Genomic DNA, 16,388 nt, shown 5'->3' with positions numbered 1-16,388 from the left:
ACTTCAGGTAGAGGCTGTGGTACATGGTAGCGACACAGCAGATGACGCATGATCCTCAAGCGGGGCATCCAGCACAGCTTCTCTGACATATGGGCATTAGTGGTACCCTTCCTTTTACCTGTGCCTTCTCTTGCTGCATGCTGACGAGAGTTAGCATTAACAATCTTGATGGTCTTGTTGAGGTCCAGCCAGAATTTTACCTTGCTGCAGCACAGGACGCTGAGTCCAGCCTCTGGAGCCTGAGCATGCTCATGGCTGCTACTTCAACAGGAAAAGCCACTAAAGCAGCTTTAATGTGTCTTCAGATCTGTCTGTTGAGAAAGAGGAAGTTGCTGTAATAAAGACATTTCTGTCCCTCATGTCTACCTTCAAGTAAACTATTTTTACATCATTTACTACCATTATGATAATTTCAAATTGATCTTTTTTATAACACTTTTACTTCTCAGACAAACATGGATATTTCAGATGGATTTATTTACATTTCATATCACTCTGTCTCTCTAACACTGTAGAGGTCTTTAAAAATCATCTAAAAACTCACGTTTTCATCCAGGCGTTCCCTCCCTAAATGTTCAAAAAGATGGCTTTGTTCGGGTTCACACCTTCACTTTGTTTATACTCATGATTTTATTTTCTATTTTATGACTGCTATTGTTTTTCTGATGTTTTTATTGGTTAGAGGTATTTGCCCTGATCTTTATCATGTTGTACAGCGCTTTGTGATTTAAACCTGTGAAAGGCGCTATATAAATGAACTTTTACTTCCTTACTTACTTACTTACACTTTTCCATTAAAATACTACAGGTTACTACATAGTACTATAGCTTTATCTTATATATAAGATAAATATATCTTAAATACATATAAATGCTTTTTTTAATGCATGTCCTCTTCAGTGGGTGTTATTATCCAATGTGCCACTAGAGGGCGGCAGCGGACAGAGAGAAATCACGAAAAATAAATCTCGCGATGGTTTGAGGTAACCGCCAGTAGCCGTGTTGCCTGGCTGGTACAGTTGTGAACAACCGGTTGGAGAGCAGACATGCTACCACAGTCCATTCCTGCAGGGTCGTCTTATCTGGCGTTCTCTTGAGTTTGAGAAAATTACTTCGCTATGAAGGACTCTGTGTTTGGATCAGAACCGGTCTCTTGATCATATTAATCACCTAAATAAATCACGGAACCATAAAGTCGGTTGAGGAGCGGCAGTTTGAATCCAGTCGGGGTCTGCTTCAACGTCTGCGGGAATGGCAGCCCCTCGACCGATAAAAGGGATCTTGAAGAACAAGAACAGCGCCCGAAACGTGACATCGCAGCCCGAAGAATTGCCAGAGGAGAACGTAGAACACTCCCCGCCGGTTCTCTCTGAAGATGATCATCAGTAAGTTTCCTGCTGAGGGTGTTACCCTGCCAGCGATAGCTGAGCATTTGTTAGCATGTCTCAGTTTCGTTAGCCAGCTGTCTGAATCAGAACTTTGTGGGTCTTTTTCTTTCGAGTATATATGTTAAATGCCCCTAGTCACAACCTTCATGTTAATTATGTCCGTTTTCTCGCGTTTGCCTCCGTTAACCGCCTGCCAAGCTAGTTTACTGTTTAGCTAACGTTAATAGTCACGTTAGAGATGGAATTGTACAACAAACGAATAAATAAAGCTGACTAAACACACGTCACTTTGACATTTCCTTTCAACCCAGCACCGTGGGAGTCAAACAAGGTTGTTGCAAGATTAAATTGACAATCTTATTTCTTTATTTGATAACCTTCCAGGTTTTTAAACTTTCACTCAATTCTTTAACAGTCACTAGAAACGGTATCCAGTATAATCAGCTTGAATTTATTCTAGAATGATCAACCTATAGCTGTTTTAGAATTGATTTACAAAGCATCTGTGTTGTTTGCCTCATTTGTGAGTGCCACAAAATGCACGCTGAGCTGAATTATCCTTCATTCTCTTTATTGCACTAAAATATTCCTCCTTGCAGCAGCTTCTGTGGGAAATAGGTGCAAACACAACAAATGCTGCTTTAACATCACATCCTTCCTGGACACTTTCCGCGGCCCTGTCTTGGATCTTGATCCTAGTGGACTGCTTACATTTTATCGGCTTTGCTTCCATCCTGATGTTGGCCAGGATAAGTCTCGCAATAATTCCCACTGTAGTAGAAGTTTGAGTCAGTGATTACGTTTCATTAATCAATTTCCCTCTGGGATTAATAAAGTATTTTTGAATTGAATTGAATCACAGAGCAATGCAGGGCAATTACGTTGCCTCAACAGTTTTATAGTGTTAGTAAAACTTTAAAGATTGTGAAATTTGGCCCTGGAAGTGCTGAATCAGCTGTGTAACCACCCAGTGGGTACTTTGCCTCAGGGTTGAAGTGACAAGAGTATAAGGTTGGTGTCTTTTCTATCACAAGCAGTGACGCGTCGATGTTGCAGTGAAGTGCAATGCCCCAAATCGCTGCACCTCTTAGCTCATTACATACACACACAGAGAAAAAACATGGATTTATTTGGGTATTGCATTGGAATTCGCTGTTATTATCCCCATCATAGCCAGATATTGACAAGGTGACATTAAAAGGTGGAACAATCTGAATTGGTGTGTGGATTTGACACTTAAAAAATGTATTAATATCAGATATTTTTGGTTCTGTCACTGGAGAGCTGAAATCAAATCTGGGTGAATAACACCTGAAGCAGCAATAGTTGTGGGGAAACACAGAAACATTTGTCTCAAGGTTAATGCCTCTGCTTCAAAAACCCTTTCAAACTTCATACCTTCAGCAAGTTTGGAACTGAGATGGACAATATTTAAATTGAAATCATGAATGAAATAACTTTCATTTCTTTTATACAAACTGACAACTTTCAAAGCCTTTAAGCCAATATACAAGCTGTTTACTCTCTGTTGTGCAGCGACAATTTAACACCACCCACTTGTCAAATGCTGCAAATCTTCTGCTGCTAGCAGAAAATTCTGCCCTTTTGGTCCTTTCTGTGATGAAAAGTGGCCAGATTGAAATACCTTGAAAGATGCTCATCACAAATCAGGAAATAATTGTACAAATGCTCTATTGATCATCGACATAGAAATGACTGCACAAATGAGTAGCTGTTGCTGAAAAGACTCATGAAAAGAGTGTACTGCCAGTTTGAGTGTTGGCGGGTCAATCCTCACACTTCCCACATGTCAAAGTGTCCTCATGCAACCACAAATTGACCCCAATCAGTAGATCTGACAGAACAAAATCCCTGAGTTTCTTGTCTCATCTTTTTGTTGACTTTGTTGACTTGCTTTCAACATTATTTACTGAGAGCAGCTGGTTGTGAATGGGTTAATTTAGGTTATTGTGTAAATTCATTTTGAGTGGTCAACACGACTAGAATAGTGTTTTATAAATTCAGTCCATTAACATATGACATGGGTCTTTTTTTAACTAATTAAATTCCGATTGTATCTCACTTGTAAACAGATCAGATCTTGTTATTTGCTGTGTTCCCATTTTGTAACATTCCAGCCAGTTGAGTCATTAGAAACAGGTCCTCTGAGCTGCTGCTTAAGAATTAGGCCATTGAAGGATAGCAGTTATTAGTGAATTCCTATCCCTACAGTGAATGAAGCTTTTTCAATGTAGTCACAAAAATACTCTCTTTGAGTGACAAGGAAGTGGAGGAAAAGTGGATTTCCTTAAATGCAGAATAAAGCCTGACCAGGATCTACAATGATGCTATGGCCACTCAGCGGTGCGTTTGAAGCACCAATAGCCATCAGACTGTGTGATTGCAGAGCATAAAGGCTTTATATGTCTGCTTTAAAGGTGTGGAACACTGAAAAATCTTTTTTTATTATTATTATTTCCAGTTATAATTGGTCACTTTTGAATTTTCCATGCAGGCCGAACATGACAATAGTCTCCTACACCTATCTACTGCATTAGCTTCTGATAGAAAATAGATGACGAAGCTCTAGGATTTAAAAGGCCTGACAGATCTATGTCACACCATTTAAGACCTGGCTTTGAATAAGAAATTACATGTAAACAAAATTTCCTGATTGATGTAACCTGAATGTGGTCAAGTTCAGGGAAAGCAATGATCACATTAAGCTGTGTGGGTTATTCAGGCCTCTGTTCCATCATGTAGACGTCTAATAATAACATTAATAGTCCCAACTGGAGTTGGATACATCTATACACTAAATTTGTGATAATGTTTCAGCTCCTTTTATGTGGTTAACAGTCCAGTGTAGACCTCACGCATTGTCATGCATATTTTATGGATGCTTCCATGAAACACAATCTCCCCCCTCTGTCATTGAAGCCCCATCTTGGTGGACACTAACTGTCATGAATCTGGATCATTACAATCTGAACAAAAACGTAAACATGATTTATACACTTTAAGATCATTTATACAATTTTATCTCTTCAACAGTTCATATGGATACAAAAATGATTCTGGTTTGCTTTCCACCTTGTTCTTTTTTGTGCAGGTGTGAAAACAGTAATCGCACTAGAACACAGACAAAATAACTGTACGAACACCTGTTAGAGGTGGTGTGGTCTTGCTACGGCTCTAAATAAACTGGAGAGTGGTTTGTTCATAGTGTGAATTTGAAACAAATGTCCTCCTGTAGCGTTGCATTCTAGGATGCGGAAAGGCACAAACATCAGTTGGTACTGAGTAGTTTCTAGTGAGTGAAAAGTGAACCAATTGCTTTTGTGGACGATCAAGTATCTTACTAATGCTTTAAAAGATGACTAGTAGGGCTGGGCAATATGGCCTCAAATCTATATTGCGATATAATCTGAAAAATGTGCAAAAATGATATTTATTGCGGTATATTTTTTCCCTCTGTTTATATATGTCAAAATGACATGCTTTTAAAATCCTTATATGGCAAATATATTGCGGCAGAATAAAGACGTCCAAAAAGTATAGAATGCTCCTCCTCCTCTGCCCTCTCCATCCTTGCAGTCACTGCCATTCTGTTGTTCAGATGTAGGCGCGGGTAAACATCTTAGTGACGTCATGTGTTACCACGATATCGCGATAGAGCCAAAAACTCTATCATTACCCAATTTTATATAGTTTCTACCTTATATCGTTTATATTGCCCACCCCTAATGACTAGAATTATGAGCTCTGAATGAAATGAAATCATAAAAACACAAAATAGTTTAAACAGTTCATGAACATATCAGGGAGAAAAGGTTAGACCACGTTGTTATAGGTTCACTATGTGACAATAACGTAATAATGACATCTTGTGGTCAAATTTGGTTACTGCAGTGCATTTTAAAAACACACCATTCACATTCTTACTCATGTTCCCCAAGTTTGATGGCTGTTGCCAGCTACGACTCGACATCTGAAGATTCTAGATGACGAACAAAACATGAGTCATACATACTGTAATAAAAATATTTCACTGTAATATCGAGTTTTTGGTAATTGGAAAAATGTAGTTTGGGATTTGCTTCTAATCTTATATTTAGTGTTAGCTCAACATTAGCCTCTACCCGTGTTTAACCGATATTAAAAGTAAAACAAAAAGATCCTATGCCATCTCAGGGGTACGAGAAATAACTTCTTGATCGCCCTGATTTGCTGGTTTAGGATCTTTACTGCTGCATTTATCTGGCAATTGTATAACTACCAATGATTGCAGAGCATCATTAGCTAGCGCAGACTTGTCAACATTGCAGGCTCACAGATTGTAAACAAAGGCTATCTACACTCAACAAAAATTTAAACGCAACACCTTTGTTTCTGCTCCGATTTTTCATGAGATGGACTTAAAGATCTAAAATTCATTCCAGATACACAATATTACCATTTCTCTCAAACATTGCTCACAAGTCAGTCTAAATGTGTGAGAGTGAGCACTTCTGCTTTGCTGAGATAATCCATCCCACCTCACAGGTGTGCCACATCAAGATGCTGATCCGACATCATGAGTAGTGCACAGGTGTACCTTATACTGCCCACAATAAAAGGCCACCCTGGAATGTTAGTTTTGTCTCACAGCAAAATGCCATAGATGCCACAAGCATTGAGGGAGCATGCAATTGGCATGCTGACAGCAGGAATGTCAACCAGATCTGTTGCTCGTGCATTGAATGTTCATTTCTCCACCATAAGCCGTCTCCAAAGGCGTTTCAGAGAATTTGGCAGTACATCCAACCGGCCTCACAACCGCAGACGACGTGTAACCACTCCAGAGAGAGAGAGAGAGAGAGAGAGAGAGAGGAAGGAAGGAAGGAAGGAAGGAAGGAAGGAAGGAAGGAAGGAAGGAAGGAAGGAAGGAAGGAAGGAAGGAAGGAAGGAAGGAAGGAAGGAAGGAAGGAAGGAAGGAAGGAAGGAAGGAAGGAAGGAAGGAAGGAAGGAAGGAAGGAAGGAAGGAAGGAAGGAAGGAAGGAAGGAAGGAAGGAAGGAAGGAAGGAAGGAAGGAAGGAAGGAAGGATGGATGGATTTGTAAATATATTTTTGGCCAGTATTTGTTAAAATACATAGATTTTTTTTATTATTGTTTTCCAGTTTATTCATCCTTTGCTCTTGCCTTTTCTCTTTACTAAACATGCAGGATGGGTAAGAAGGATTAAAGAGATAGTGGTCGTTCTAATCCATGTTGGCCATCTTTCAAGTTTTGTGTAATTATTTACTCTGCTTTCTGAGGGCAACCCAGAGGGAACAGAGATTTGCTGAAATTCTTAATTTGGAACTGTATAATCTAAATGCAGCGCTTTTATGAGTAGTACCCCTAAAGATATCCTGTTTAGAAAATCTGCTTCTCAGAACTTGTCTGTTTTGTTTAAATATTTAACCAGAGATTGTTCATATTTGATGAAATCTGTGTGAGGGGATAAGTGGTGCTGTGAAACAGGAGGCATGCTTACTTTGTGTTTTTTAATAAGCAACATTCTCCACTGCGAGACAATGTCTTCTGCAGCCGTTCCTGCTGCTGGGTTCAGGTCACCGAGCCGGACATCTCCTCGCTGCCCTCTGACTATGCTACCTGATAGCATGGCACGGCTCAGTTCTCGGAGATGACTCACTCTATTTAATGAGTTTTCCTGAAGCGTTATGTCGCCAGCTGTTGACCACCCTGGAGAGGTAGTGATCATCATCAGCTGCTCTATTTTTAGGGTGCACTAGTAGCTGGTGTGTGCTGCACTAGTTTTGTGTTGTGGAAGCAGTTGCTTCAACTCCGTGCTACAGTTCATCCAAGTGGGGGTGAGAGTAGTTGCGGGGGAGCACGCTTTTGGTGTTGTGTAACTAAAGAAAACTACAATGTTTTAAACATTTTATAATATTACTACAAAACTAGGACAACTGTCTAAAAATATTACCTTGTGAGAATTCCATAAGATGGCAATCAAAAGAATCCAGTTCTCTCCTTGTAAGTTTTACACGCTCTTCCTCTCCAGCACACCTGATTCAGGTGGTTAAATGACCTCATCAGCCTGCTACTCACCCATTTGTTTCAAATGCAGGGAAACCTGCAACATGGTGGTCCTCGACGACCAGAATTTACTGAATTTTCCACACAATCTAACAAGTGAGCTATTTTATAAAAGGAGCTGCTGTTCATTTAGTTGACTTTTTGCATTTTATTGCTGTGCAGTGTTGGATTACTTGCATGCATATTTACAGGTCAATTTTTAAAATCACTTTGTCACTATTGTTTTTTTTAAATGCTTATAGACATATTTTCTGTCAATTGATAAACAAATCACCCTCGTTACTACTTATACTTGTCCTTATTGCATTTTAATTCCAGCCTCCCTGTTTAGCGTCTAATATTTATATGATTTAACTATTTTTGTACTTATTTACCATATAATCAATGTTCTTTTGTTCCATTTACTCTAAATGACTCACATCTCCTAGAGAGGCAGATCTTTGCAGGTGGGGAACAAGTCATCTTTTGCCATCTCCCACTGCCTTCGTGCCTCCTGTGACACCCGACCTTTTTCATTAATAGAGTTGATGGTGATGCTTCAGAGGACAGAGATGTTTAATTGAGACATTTGATCCATTTCCTCCTCACAGCTGATCAACACCCACTTCTTCCTATCTGTGGCTCCACACAAAAATAGTTTCATGTCAGGGGTCGTCTTCTTAAAGATGACATTTCTGTTTTTATTTTATTTTTGTCTCAAACACTTCAAACATGAAAGCAGTTGGAGTGAAAACTGGGCCACCTTCTGCACCACACTAAATCCAGTATCTCCTCTTGCCTGAGGTGGATTAATAACTGGTGTGCAGTGGTCCGCGCTGAGTGCAACTCTCCCTGTCTTAACCACCATTCTTTTAAAAATCTCCTTGCAGAAAGAAATCTGCGAAATGGGATGAGATGAACATCCTGGCTACATACCATCCAGCTGACAAAGACTACGGCCTGATGAAGATCGATGAACCCAGCACTCCTTATAACAGGTGACACTCTACGAGTGGAATATTCATAATCCCACACATTGTTGTAAGTCGTGGCTTGTAACAGAAGACAATACGATATGTATTACAATACTGGGAGGTGGCGTCCGCATGAAGAGGTGAATGAGAATGAAGGACAAATTTGGCCGTGTTATAAAGTCTCTGAAATATATTTAAATATATAAACATATTAGTACACTATTGTGGATCGGATACGTGGGTGTTATGGTGGCAGGATACCACAGAAAAGTGCTACGCCCTCTGTTGTCCTGGCGGGGAATTGCACTGCAACACTCCGCTACCTGAACAGAAGTTTGAATGTGAAAGTCTTTCCGACACTTCGTGTGCGTCTCTCTGTAGCGGAGCTCATGGAGAAGTATAAATCAGGCTTAAGACACATCCAGTGCTATCACAAGATGCCATTATTCCATCAGAAAACTGAATGGTGGCGCAGTGATTAGCACTGTTGCCTCACAGCACGAAGGTCGCAGGTTCGAAACTCGGCTGCGGCCTTTCTGCGTGGAGTTGCCTGTTCTCCCCATGCATGCGTGGGTCTCCTCCGGATACTCTGGTTTCCCCCACAGATCACAACATGCCCTATAGGCAGAGGTGGAAAGTAACGAATTACATTTTCTCACGTTACTGTAATTGAGTAGTTTTTTTGTATATTTATAATTTTTTATGTTGTTTTTAAAATTTGTACTTTTACTTGAGTATGTTTTTTAAAAAATTGTAATTCGCTACATTTTAAATCATATCCGTTACTGAGTAAAAATAAATTGTAGGCTTAATACACTAAAAATATTGCGAGTTGCAGCGTCGGAACAGAAAGAGACACCTGCATGAGTGCCGCGTCTAAACCGGGGGGGGGGTATACTTGATAACGAGGACAAACAGCCATTTTTACCGCAGTTTTGCTCAAAAACATCAGTTCAGTCCCTGTGATCCACTCGCTGTTTACCTCAGCGCTCTCCTCTCATTGGAACTTGCATCTTCGCGCACTGGTGTGACGTCATCAGAATTCTGCTCGGTTCGGTAGCCGGACCCCGTGTTTGAAATGTGTTTCCCTACCGCTCCGCACGGAAGCGGCAAAATAACGTTTAGCGCTCATCAAGCAGATTCTCTTAAAACAGAAGACCTGGAGGCCTCTGCGAGTTAAAACATCCTGATGCTGTTCAGTGTAAACATTGTGCTCCATCCCTGTGTTTGAACTCAGAAGATGCTCCTTGATGCCACAGATATGTGATGATCTAGCTTGTTTCTTTTTTTTACTCCAGAATAAGAGATTAAATTATTACAAAAGCAGTTTAATGTAGTTCAATTAGTCATTCAAAAGATTCCAACATGCTGCTGGTGTGTGTGTGTGTGTGTGTGTGTGTGTGTGTGTGTGTGTGTGTGTGTGTGTGTGTGTGTGTGTGTGTGTGTGTGTGTGTGTGTGTGTGTGTGTGTGTGTGTGTGTGTGTGTGTGTGTGTGTGTGTGTGTTACACATATAGGACTGCATGAGACAGTGTGGTTTAATCAAATCCATGCATCCTATATCTTGGCTGAAGTAATGGTGAACAAAAATAACTTATATTTCATAAATGACATCTCAATAGTGTCTATGATAATGTTTTATCTTATATTGGACCTATCTTTGGTCTGGGAGGTGTAACATGATGCAAGCCTTTTAAAACATGTTAAAGTGCTACAAGAGGAGATAAAAGCATGAATTTAAAGTTCTTGTTTGGAGACCAACCTTCACAGTTTGGAGGCTCATGCTGGTGAGGAGACGCCATTAGTTCTAGTAACACCTGGGCTCCCAAGGCCTGTTCTGACAGGATGGACGTTACGGGACCCTTAAGGATTCTAGTTGGATGATTGGAGGATTATTTAGGAGGATTGGAATGAACACACTGATTTCAGTGGTGAAGGGTTAAATGAGTGAGTGAACCCACTACCAAGGATGAACTCTGCTAACTATAAAAATCAGCTTCTCTAAATAAGCATGAAGGTCAGAGAGGAGCTCTAGGATGGACACGAATAAAGGAACTGTAATGTAGAGGTAAAGTAGGGCAGGGCCAACGTTAACAGCTGTCATACGGTCCATTTGAAATGTTTGACTTTCATTTAGCTTGTTATGTGACAGGTTAGAGCACAGTCTTGTGTTAGTTTTTTCATGAAAACAGTGAGATACCTCACACACTGATGGCACCTAAAAATATATTATTTTTTTCTCAAAATAAAGAATAATTTTAATCAGAATTGAAACCTACCATCCTAGAAAAACCTTGTCCAATCAATGTGCACGTCCTGTTCTCACTGATTGGATTTGATCCATCAAATTGTGTGTGTGTGTGTGCGCGTGCGCACGAGCGAATTGTGAACTGGCGTTGTGATTTTGCCCTACTTCGATGTAGCCATCCTTACGCTGACAAAAATGTAACTAAGTAACTTTTACTTTGAGTACATTTTATTTACGATACTTTTTACTTTTACTTGAGTAAAAATTTAGGCAATTACTTTTACTTGTACTTGAGTAAAAAATTATCAAAGTATTGGTACTCGTACTTAAGTAGGAAATTTTCGCACTCTTTCCACCTCTGCCTAAATTGTAAGTCGCTTTGGATAAAAGCGTCTGCTAAATGAATAAACATAAACATAAAACAGGCAGGAAAATCTGCTGCCACCTAGCAGTCGGAGTTTGAATTGCAACACACGACAGAAATACAGTAAATGTTTAATTGTACATTTTCTGCAAAACATTGACAGACTTAAAAAAAAATGGATTCAGTATCAACACAAAATATCGCAAGTAGTGTTGCAGTATGTACTGGATATATCAGAGTGAGGAAAAGTGACCAGCGGCTCAGCATCCCAAAATGAGTTAATCACTGTCTGTTTTATTTATTTATTTATTTTTTCTTCTTCCCCTTTCCAGGATGGTTGGGGATGATGATGATGAGGGGACACACAGTGACTCAGACGGCCGGAGTGGACTTGAAGCTGATGACCTGGCCTCAAAGTAAGAATAAAAACACCACACACATGTAAAACACACCAGCATAAGTTTGAGGAGAGCAGGCAATGTAAGCAAATATTTCCTCCTGTTTCGACAATGGAAAAAAAAAATGTTAATTGGTGAAATAGATCACACACACACACACACACACACACACACACACACACACACACACACACACACACACACACACACACACACACACACACACACACACACTTCTCAAGATAAAGGGAGCACAACAAAAAAAATCCTGGATCTGAATGAATGAAATATTCTCATTAAATACTTTGTTTTTCTACATGGTTGAATGTTCTGACAACAAAATCACACAAAAATGATCAATAGACATCAAACACATCAACCCACGGAGGTCTAGATTTAAAGTCACACTCAAAATGAACGTGAAAACACACTACAGGCTGATCCAACTTTGATGTAATGTGTATTTAAAACAAGTTAAAATGAGGTTCAGTAGTGTGTGTGGCCTCCACATGCCTGTATGACCTCCCTACAATACCAGCACATGCTCCTGACAAGGTGGTGGATGTTCTCCTGAGGGATCTCCTCCCAGACTTGGACTAAAGCATCCTCAAACTCCTGGACAATGTGTGGTGCAACATGGCGTTGGTGGATGGAGCGAGACACGATGTCCCAGATGTGCTCAATTGGATTCATGTCTGCCTTTGTCTTGCAGGAACTGCTGACACACTCTAGTTACATGAGGTCTTGCATTGTCTTGCTTTAGGAGGAACCCAGGGCCAACTACACCAGCATGGTGTTTAGAATCTCATCTTGGTACCTAATGGCAGTCAGGCTATCTCTGGTGTAGCACATGGAGGGCTGTGCGGCCCCCCAAAGACGAGCCACCTCACACCTTTACTGACCCACTTCAAAACCGGTCATGCTGGAGGATGTTGCGGTTTCAAGCAAGCACCACCAAGCAATAACACTTTATTCATTTGGAGTCATAGTTAGGGGCAGATGTTTGACCTACAGAAAAAACATGAGCAGATGTGAAGCAGGAGCGCGAAAAGCATTTTCCTTTAATCCTATCAGACAGCTTGTATCCTACTGGTGCGCCTGTGTTTATCTGCCACTCCAAGCTGATGTTAATGGGAGCTTGACGAGTGTTGTTGCTCTCGGCCTTCGTGCTTATGTAAGTGCATTCATGCTGGGGCTGGACCAAACAGTTCATGTTTGTTTTACTGAGAGGACACTGATTAGCTTCAGGCACGCGGGTCAATTAGCTGCTGCTTTTGTTTGCTGCTGTAGTGAATCCCCTCTGTTGTTTTACACCCCCCACATAGACATCACTGTACAACATCTGCTCTTTTCTTCTGTCTTCATCTTTCATTTATACACTCGTTTTCTCCTCCTTTGGCACTTGTACATACTTCAGCCTTTTTAAATCCATCCATCGATGCTGGTCTGATCCAGTTATTGTAGCTGACCTCTAGGGTAATACGCGCTCTTCTCCCTGGCTGGAAGGATCATGCCAGCTGATTGGAGAGTAGTAGTACAGTTAAACGGGAGTTTCCCTGGCTGGAGGCACTTGGAAGATTTTCACCACCATCCATTCAGCCAGAAACTACTCTTCCATCTCTCCAACGTCCTTAAGGCTCTTAGTGAATTTAGGAGGTTGGGATGATGACCTGAAGATGTGAGTTACCACACATCTCCACCACTGCATAGCCTCTCACCCATCTCTCTAAACCCCCTCCCCTCCATGTGTCTGCCTTTACAGTGAGCTTCGTGAGTTTATGTTGGCTAATAAAACCCTCCTAATGTAAATATGTCTCTTGTTGTGTAGGCTAGTGGCCGCTGAGGGCGAAGAACCTCGCTTTATGAAAGAAGAGGAAGAGGAAGAAGTTGAAGAAAGCAGTGAGGAGGAAGAAGAGGAGCTGACACCAGAAGAACAAGGTACACCACTTTTGTTCTTATTTGAACAGATTGTCATCTTAACAATTTGGTATCCATGGCAATGGGTACCAAAGTCTATTTATACCTGTCCTCTTTAATTTAAATGGTCCTCTGCAGCTGAGGGTGACTCCACGCTGCTCCATAGTGAGGTGTTGGCAGAAAGGGATCTGTCTGAGAAAGTGTTCTTTGACCTTATTGCTGACTTTCCTCTAGACACACACACACACACACACACACACACACGCACGCACGCACGCACGCACACACACACACACACAATGTGTCCACAAGCTTTTGACCGTTCCTTGACCTTGTTCATCTGTATGTCCTCTCAGACATTAATTCCCTGTAAGGCAGAGTTATTGGTGGAGCCGAATAGTGCGTGCACACACACACACACACACACACACACACACACACACACACACACACACACACACACACGCACGCTTGAAACTTGATAATATTACTTGATCTTGTTAAGGTTTATGAGTACAGTTGCATGAAGAAACGACGAAAGGTAGAGAGGCGTCTTTCCCAGGATTGTCATATATATGAAAAGAACCCAATGATGGAGGTGCTGTGTGTGAAGAGAGGACCAGCCCACCAGTTTATACAGCTCCTAGTGGGCAAACACGATACAGACACAAGAGGTTGATGTTTATCTGTGTTGATTAAATCATTTCTACCTTATTTTGTAGCAAAAAAGAAGCAGTTTCAGATGATGAGGAAGATGCATTATAATGAGGGCCTGAACATAAAGCTGGCTCGTCAGCTGATTGCCAAAGAGCTTGAGGAGGATGAGGATGAAGATGAAGATGAAGATGAAGAGATGAGGGACGACACCGAGGAGACCGAGGAGATCAGTGTTGACCCGCCACAGGAAGGTGACGACTTGTGCGCGCGCGCGCGCGTGTGTGTGTGTGTGTGTGTGTGTGTGTGTGTGTGTGTGTGTGTGTGTGTGTGTGTGTGTGTGTGTGTGTGTGTGTGTGTGTGTGTAAGCAGGTGTCAGCCTCTGGGTCTGAAAAGTGACTCAGATGTAGGCGTGTCTTAAACCTTAATTGTTTCTGAGGCTCATATAATTGATTAGAAATGACTGATCTGAAAGGATTTGATAAGAACAATAATGTAAATAACAAGTTTATCTAACGCTTGCAAGTGATGCTTGGTTTAAAATGTATGTTATGATTTTTGTTTGATCTCGTGTCTGTCGTGTCTCCAGGTGAATCGTAGACGAGGCCCGTCTCTCACCTTCAGCTCTGTGTCGACTCCAAACTCTTAAACATGCAGCAAACACCAGTTCAGCACCTGTAACATCATCTCTCAACAGCCAGTAACGTTCTGGTCACCTATCTCATCTTCTGTAGAACTAGTGCAATACAACCTTCCAAAATAAAACAAACCTCCTGGAGTCAACACACACACACACAGACTGTTTCCTGTCCTGCTTCTCGTCTCCTGTTGCCAAGAATGTCCTCCCTCCTCACAGCTTGTCTGGACTGGCTTTGCACTGATGGATATGTTATTCTGACCCTGAGAGGAGGATCAAAGCCTTTTCAAAAAAAAAAAAAAAAAAAGAATAAAACAAACAACAAAAACTTGAACAACGTCAATAACCGGACTAACTGAACCAGCGTGCTGGTCCTGGAAGAAGCCAGAGGAAACCCCACATCCGAGACATGAGCGTGCTCAGATGGATCTTTTATTTTTTCCTCCCTTGTGACCGACCAGGTGTTGCTTTTTGTTCTTTTATCAATACTTGTGATCAGAGCTGGTTAAGAAGACGTTTGGCTTTAAACAATTAAAGTGTTTATTTGGTTTGGCTGTTTCACTCAAATTATTCCATCCTGGCACAAAGATCAATCATCTAAAACCGAACTAACAAACGTAACTAAAGGAAAGCTTAGAACTGAGGATGTGCTTCACAGATTGAGTCGGCTCTTAAAAGGGACATCAGGAGAAACGATGAGCAGACGTGAGTATTACAAAAAAAAGCAAGACTGACCCTGTTTCAAGTTTACAGACATTTATATCTCATGTCATCAGACTTCTGGCCACGTCCAACCGGGAGGAGACCTAAAGGTAGACCCAGGACACGGTGGAGGGACTATGTCTCTCACCTGGCCAGGGAACGCCTTGGGATTCCCCCGGAGGAGCTGGCCCAAGTGGCTGGGGGGAGGGAAGTCTGGGCCTCTCGCCTTAGGCTACTGCCCCCGCGACCCGACTCCGGATAAGCAGATGAAAATGGATGGATGGATGGGTCATCAGACTTGGTGCCACTTTCAAATGGAATCAGCTTGAATCTGTTTGTTTTGACGTTACTACGACCAAACATCGTTTGGGTGTTTCTTTGCTAAAGAAGATCTGAGCTGTAGAGGGATGGTTGCTGAGTTACAGTATTTAATTATTTAAAGATATCTGGAGGTACAGTATTCAGGTGTTGCTGCTGAGGGTTAGCATGTGCTACTGATGAATAGGACCCTTTGTAAATCTCTTAGTAGAGCTGAAGCGTCAGCAACCTGCGCTCACTGCTTTTTCTCATCCAATCAGAGCTTCGTCAAACTAAATTCGTCATAGAGATGTCTGATTTTTCACCTGATGATGTCACATATAGTTTTAACGCTGCAGCGTCGGATCTACTTAAGCTTCTTGCACAGAACGGCGAGGAAAGTTGTGCTATTGATGCTACTGACGTACGTTGGAGGGGAACATTAACCACTAAAGATTACTGAAGGTGTTCAGGGACTTTTGTACTGTTCCAGGTTTCAGGAGTGTCACTGTTTAGTCTTAAAAAGCAGTCCCAGTATCAGCTAAATGGCTGCTCACTGTATGACTTCACAGACGAAATGTGAAATGAAAAGGCACGTTCTTCGTCATCTTTTTCTCCTCACTGTGATTGGAAAAGCTGAGCTTTTTAATGCTGAAACACAAATGATCCCAGCAGATTTCAAGGCCTCTGCCAAAGTTCCTTTGTGATTTTTCTTCCTCCTTAGATTTGAAGATTTGTGATGTGAAG

At 41.3% G+C, this 16,388-nt stretch overlaps 1 protein-coding gene across 1 annotated transcript; it reads left to right on the top strand.

The window, feature by feature from the left end:
• Positions 1-1,022: 1,022 nt before the first annotated feature.
• On the top strand, positions 1,023-14,928 carry ppp1r2 (protein phosphatase 1, regulatory (inhibitor) subunit 2). The gene is made up of 6 exons (XM_015970689.3): positions 1,023-1,385; positions 8,343-8,450; positions 11,369-11,452; positions 13,263-13,372; positions 14,074-14,259; positions 14,595-14,928. Exons 1-6 carry the CDS (start codon positions 1,252-1,254, stop codon positions 14,603-14,605), a joined length of 633 nt encoding a protein of 210 aa, XP_015826175.3. The 5' UTR covers positions 1,023-1,251; the 3' UTR covers positions 14,606-14,928.
• The last annotated feature ends 1,460 nt before the right edge of the window (positions 14,929-16,388 follow it).

The sequence above is a fragment of the Nothobranchius furzeri genome, chromosome 8 (assembly GCF_043380555.1).
Source record: "Nothobranchius furzeri strain GRZ-AD chromosome 8, NfurGRZ-RIMD1, whole genome shotgun sequence".
NCBI classification, from domain to species: Eukaryota; Metazoa; Chordata; class Actinopteri; order Cyprinodontiformes; family Nothobranchiidae; genus Nothobranchius; species Nothobranchius furzeri.
The sequence above is the reverse complement of the archived record's forward strand: the minus strand, read 5'-3'. Positions and strand labels throughout refer to the sequence as shown.

Excerpts from the sequence above, each read along its gene's own strand:
- ppp1r2 (XM_015970689.3), top strand. The coding sequence starts at position 1,252 with ATGGCAGCCCCTCGACCGATAAAAGGGATCTTGAAGAACAAGAACAGC. Across the intron at positions 8,451-11,368 it reads CCCAGCACTCCTTATAACAG|GATGGTTGGGGATGATGATG; the intron begins GTGACACTCTAC and ends TCCCCTTTCCAG. Across the intron at positions 13,373-14,073 it reads GCTGACACCAGAAGAACAAG|CAAAAAAGAAGCAGTTTCAG; the intron begins GTACACCACTTT and ends CTTATTTTGTAG.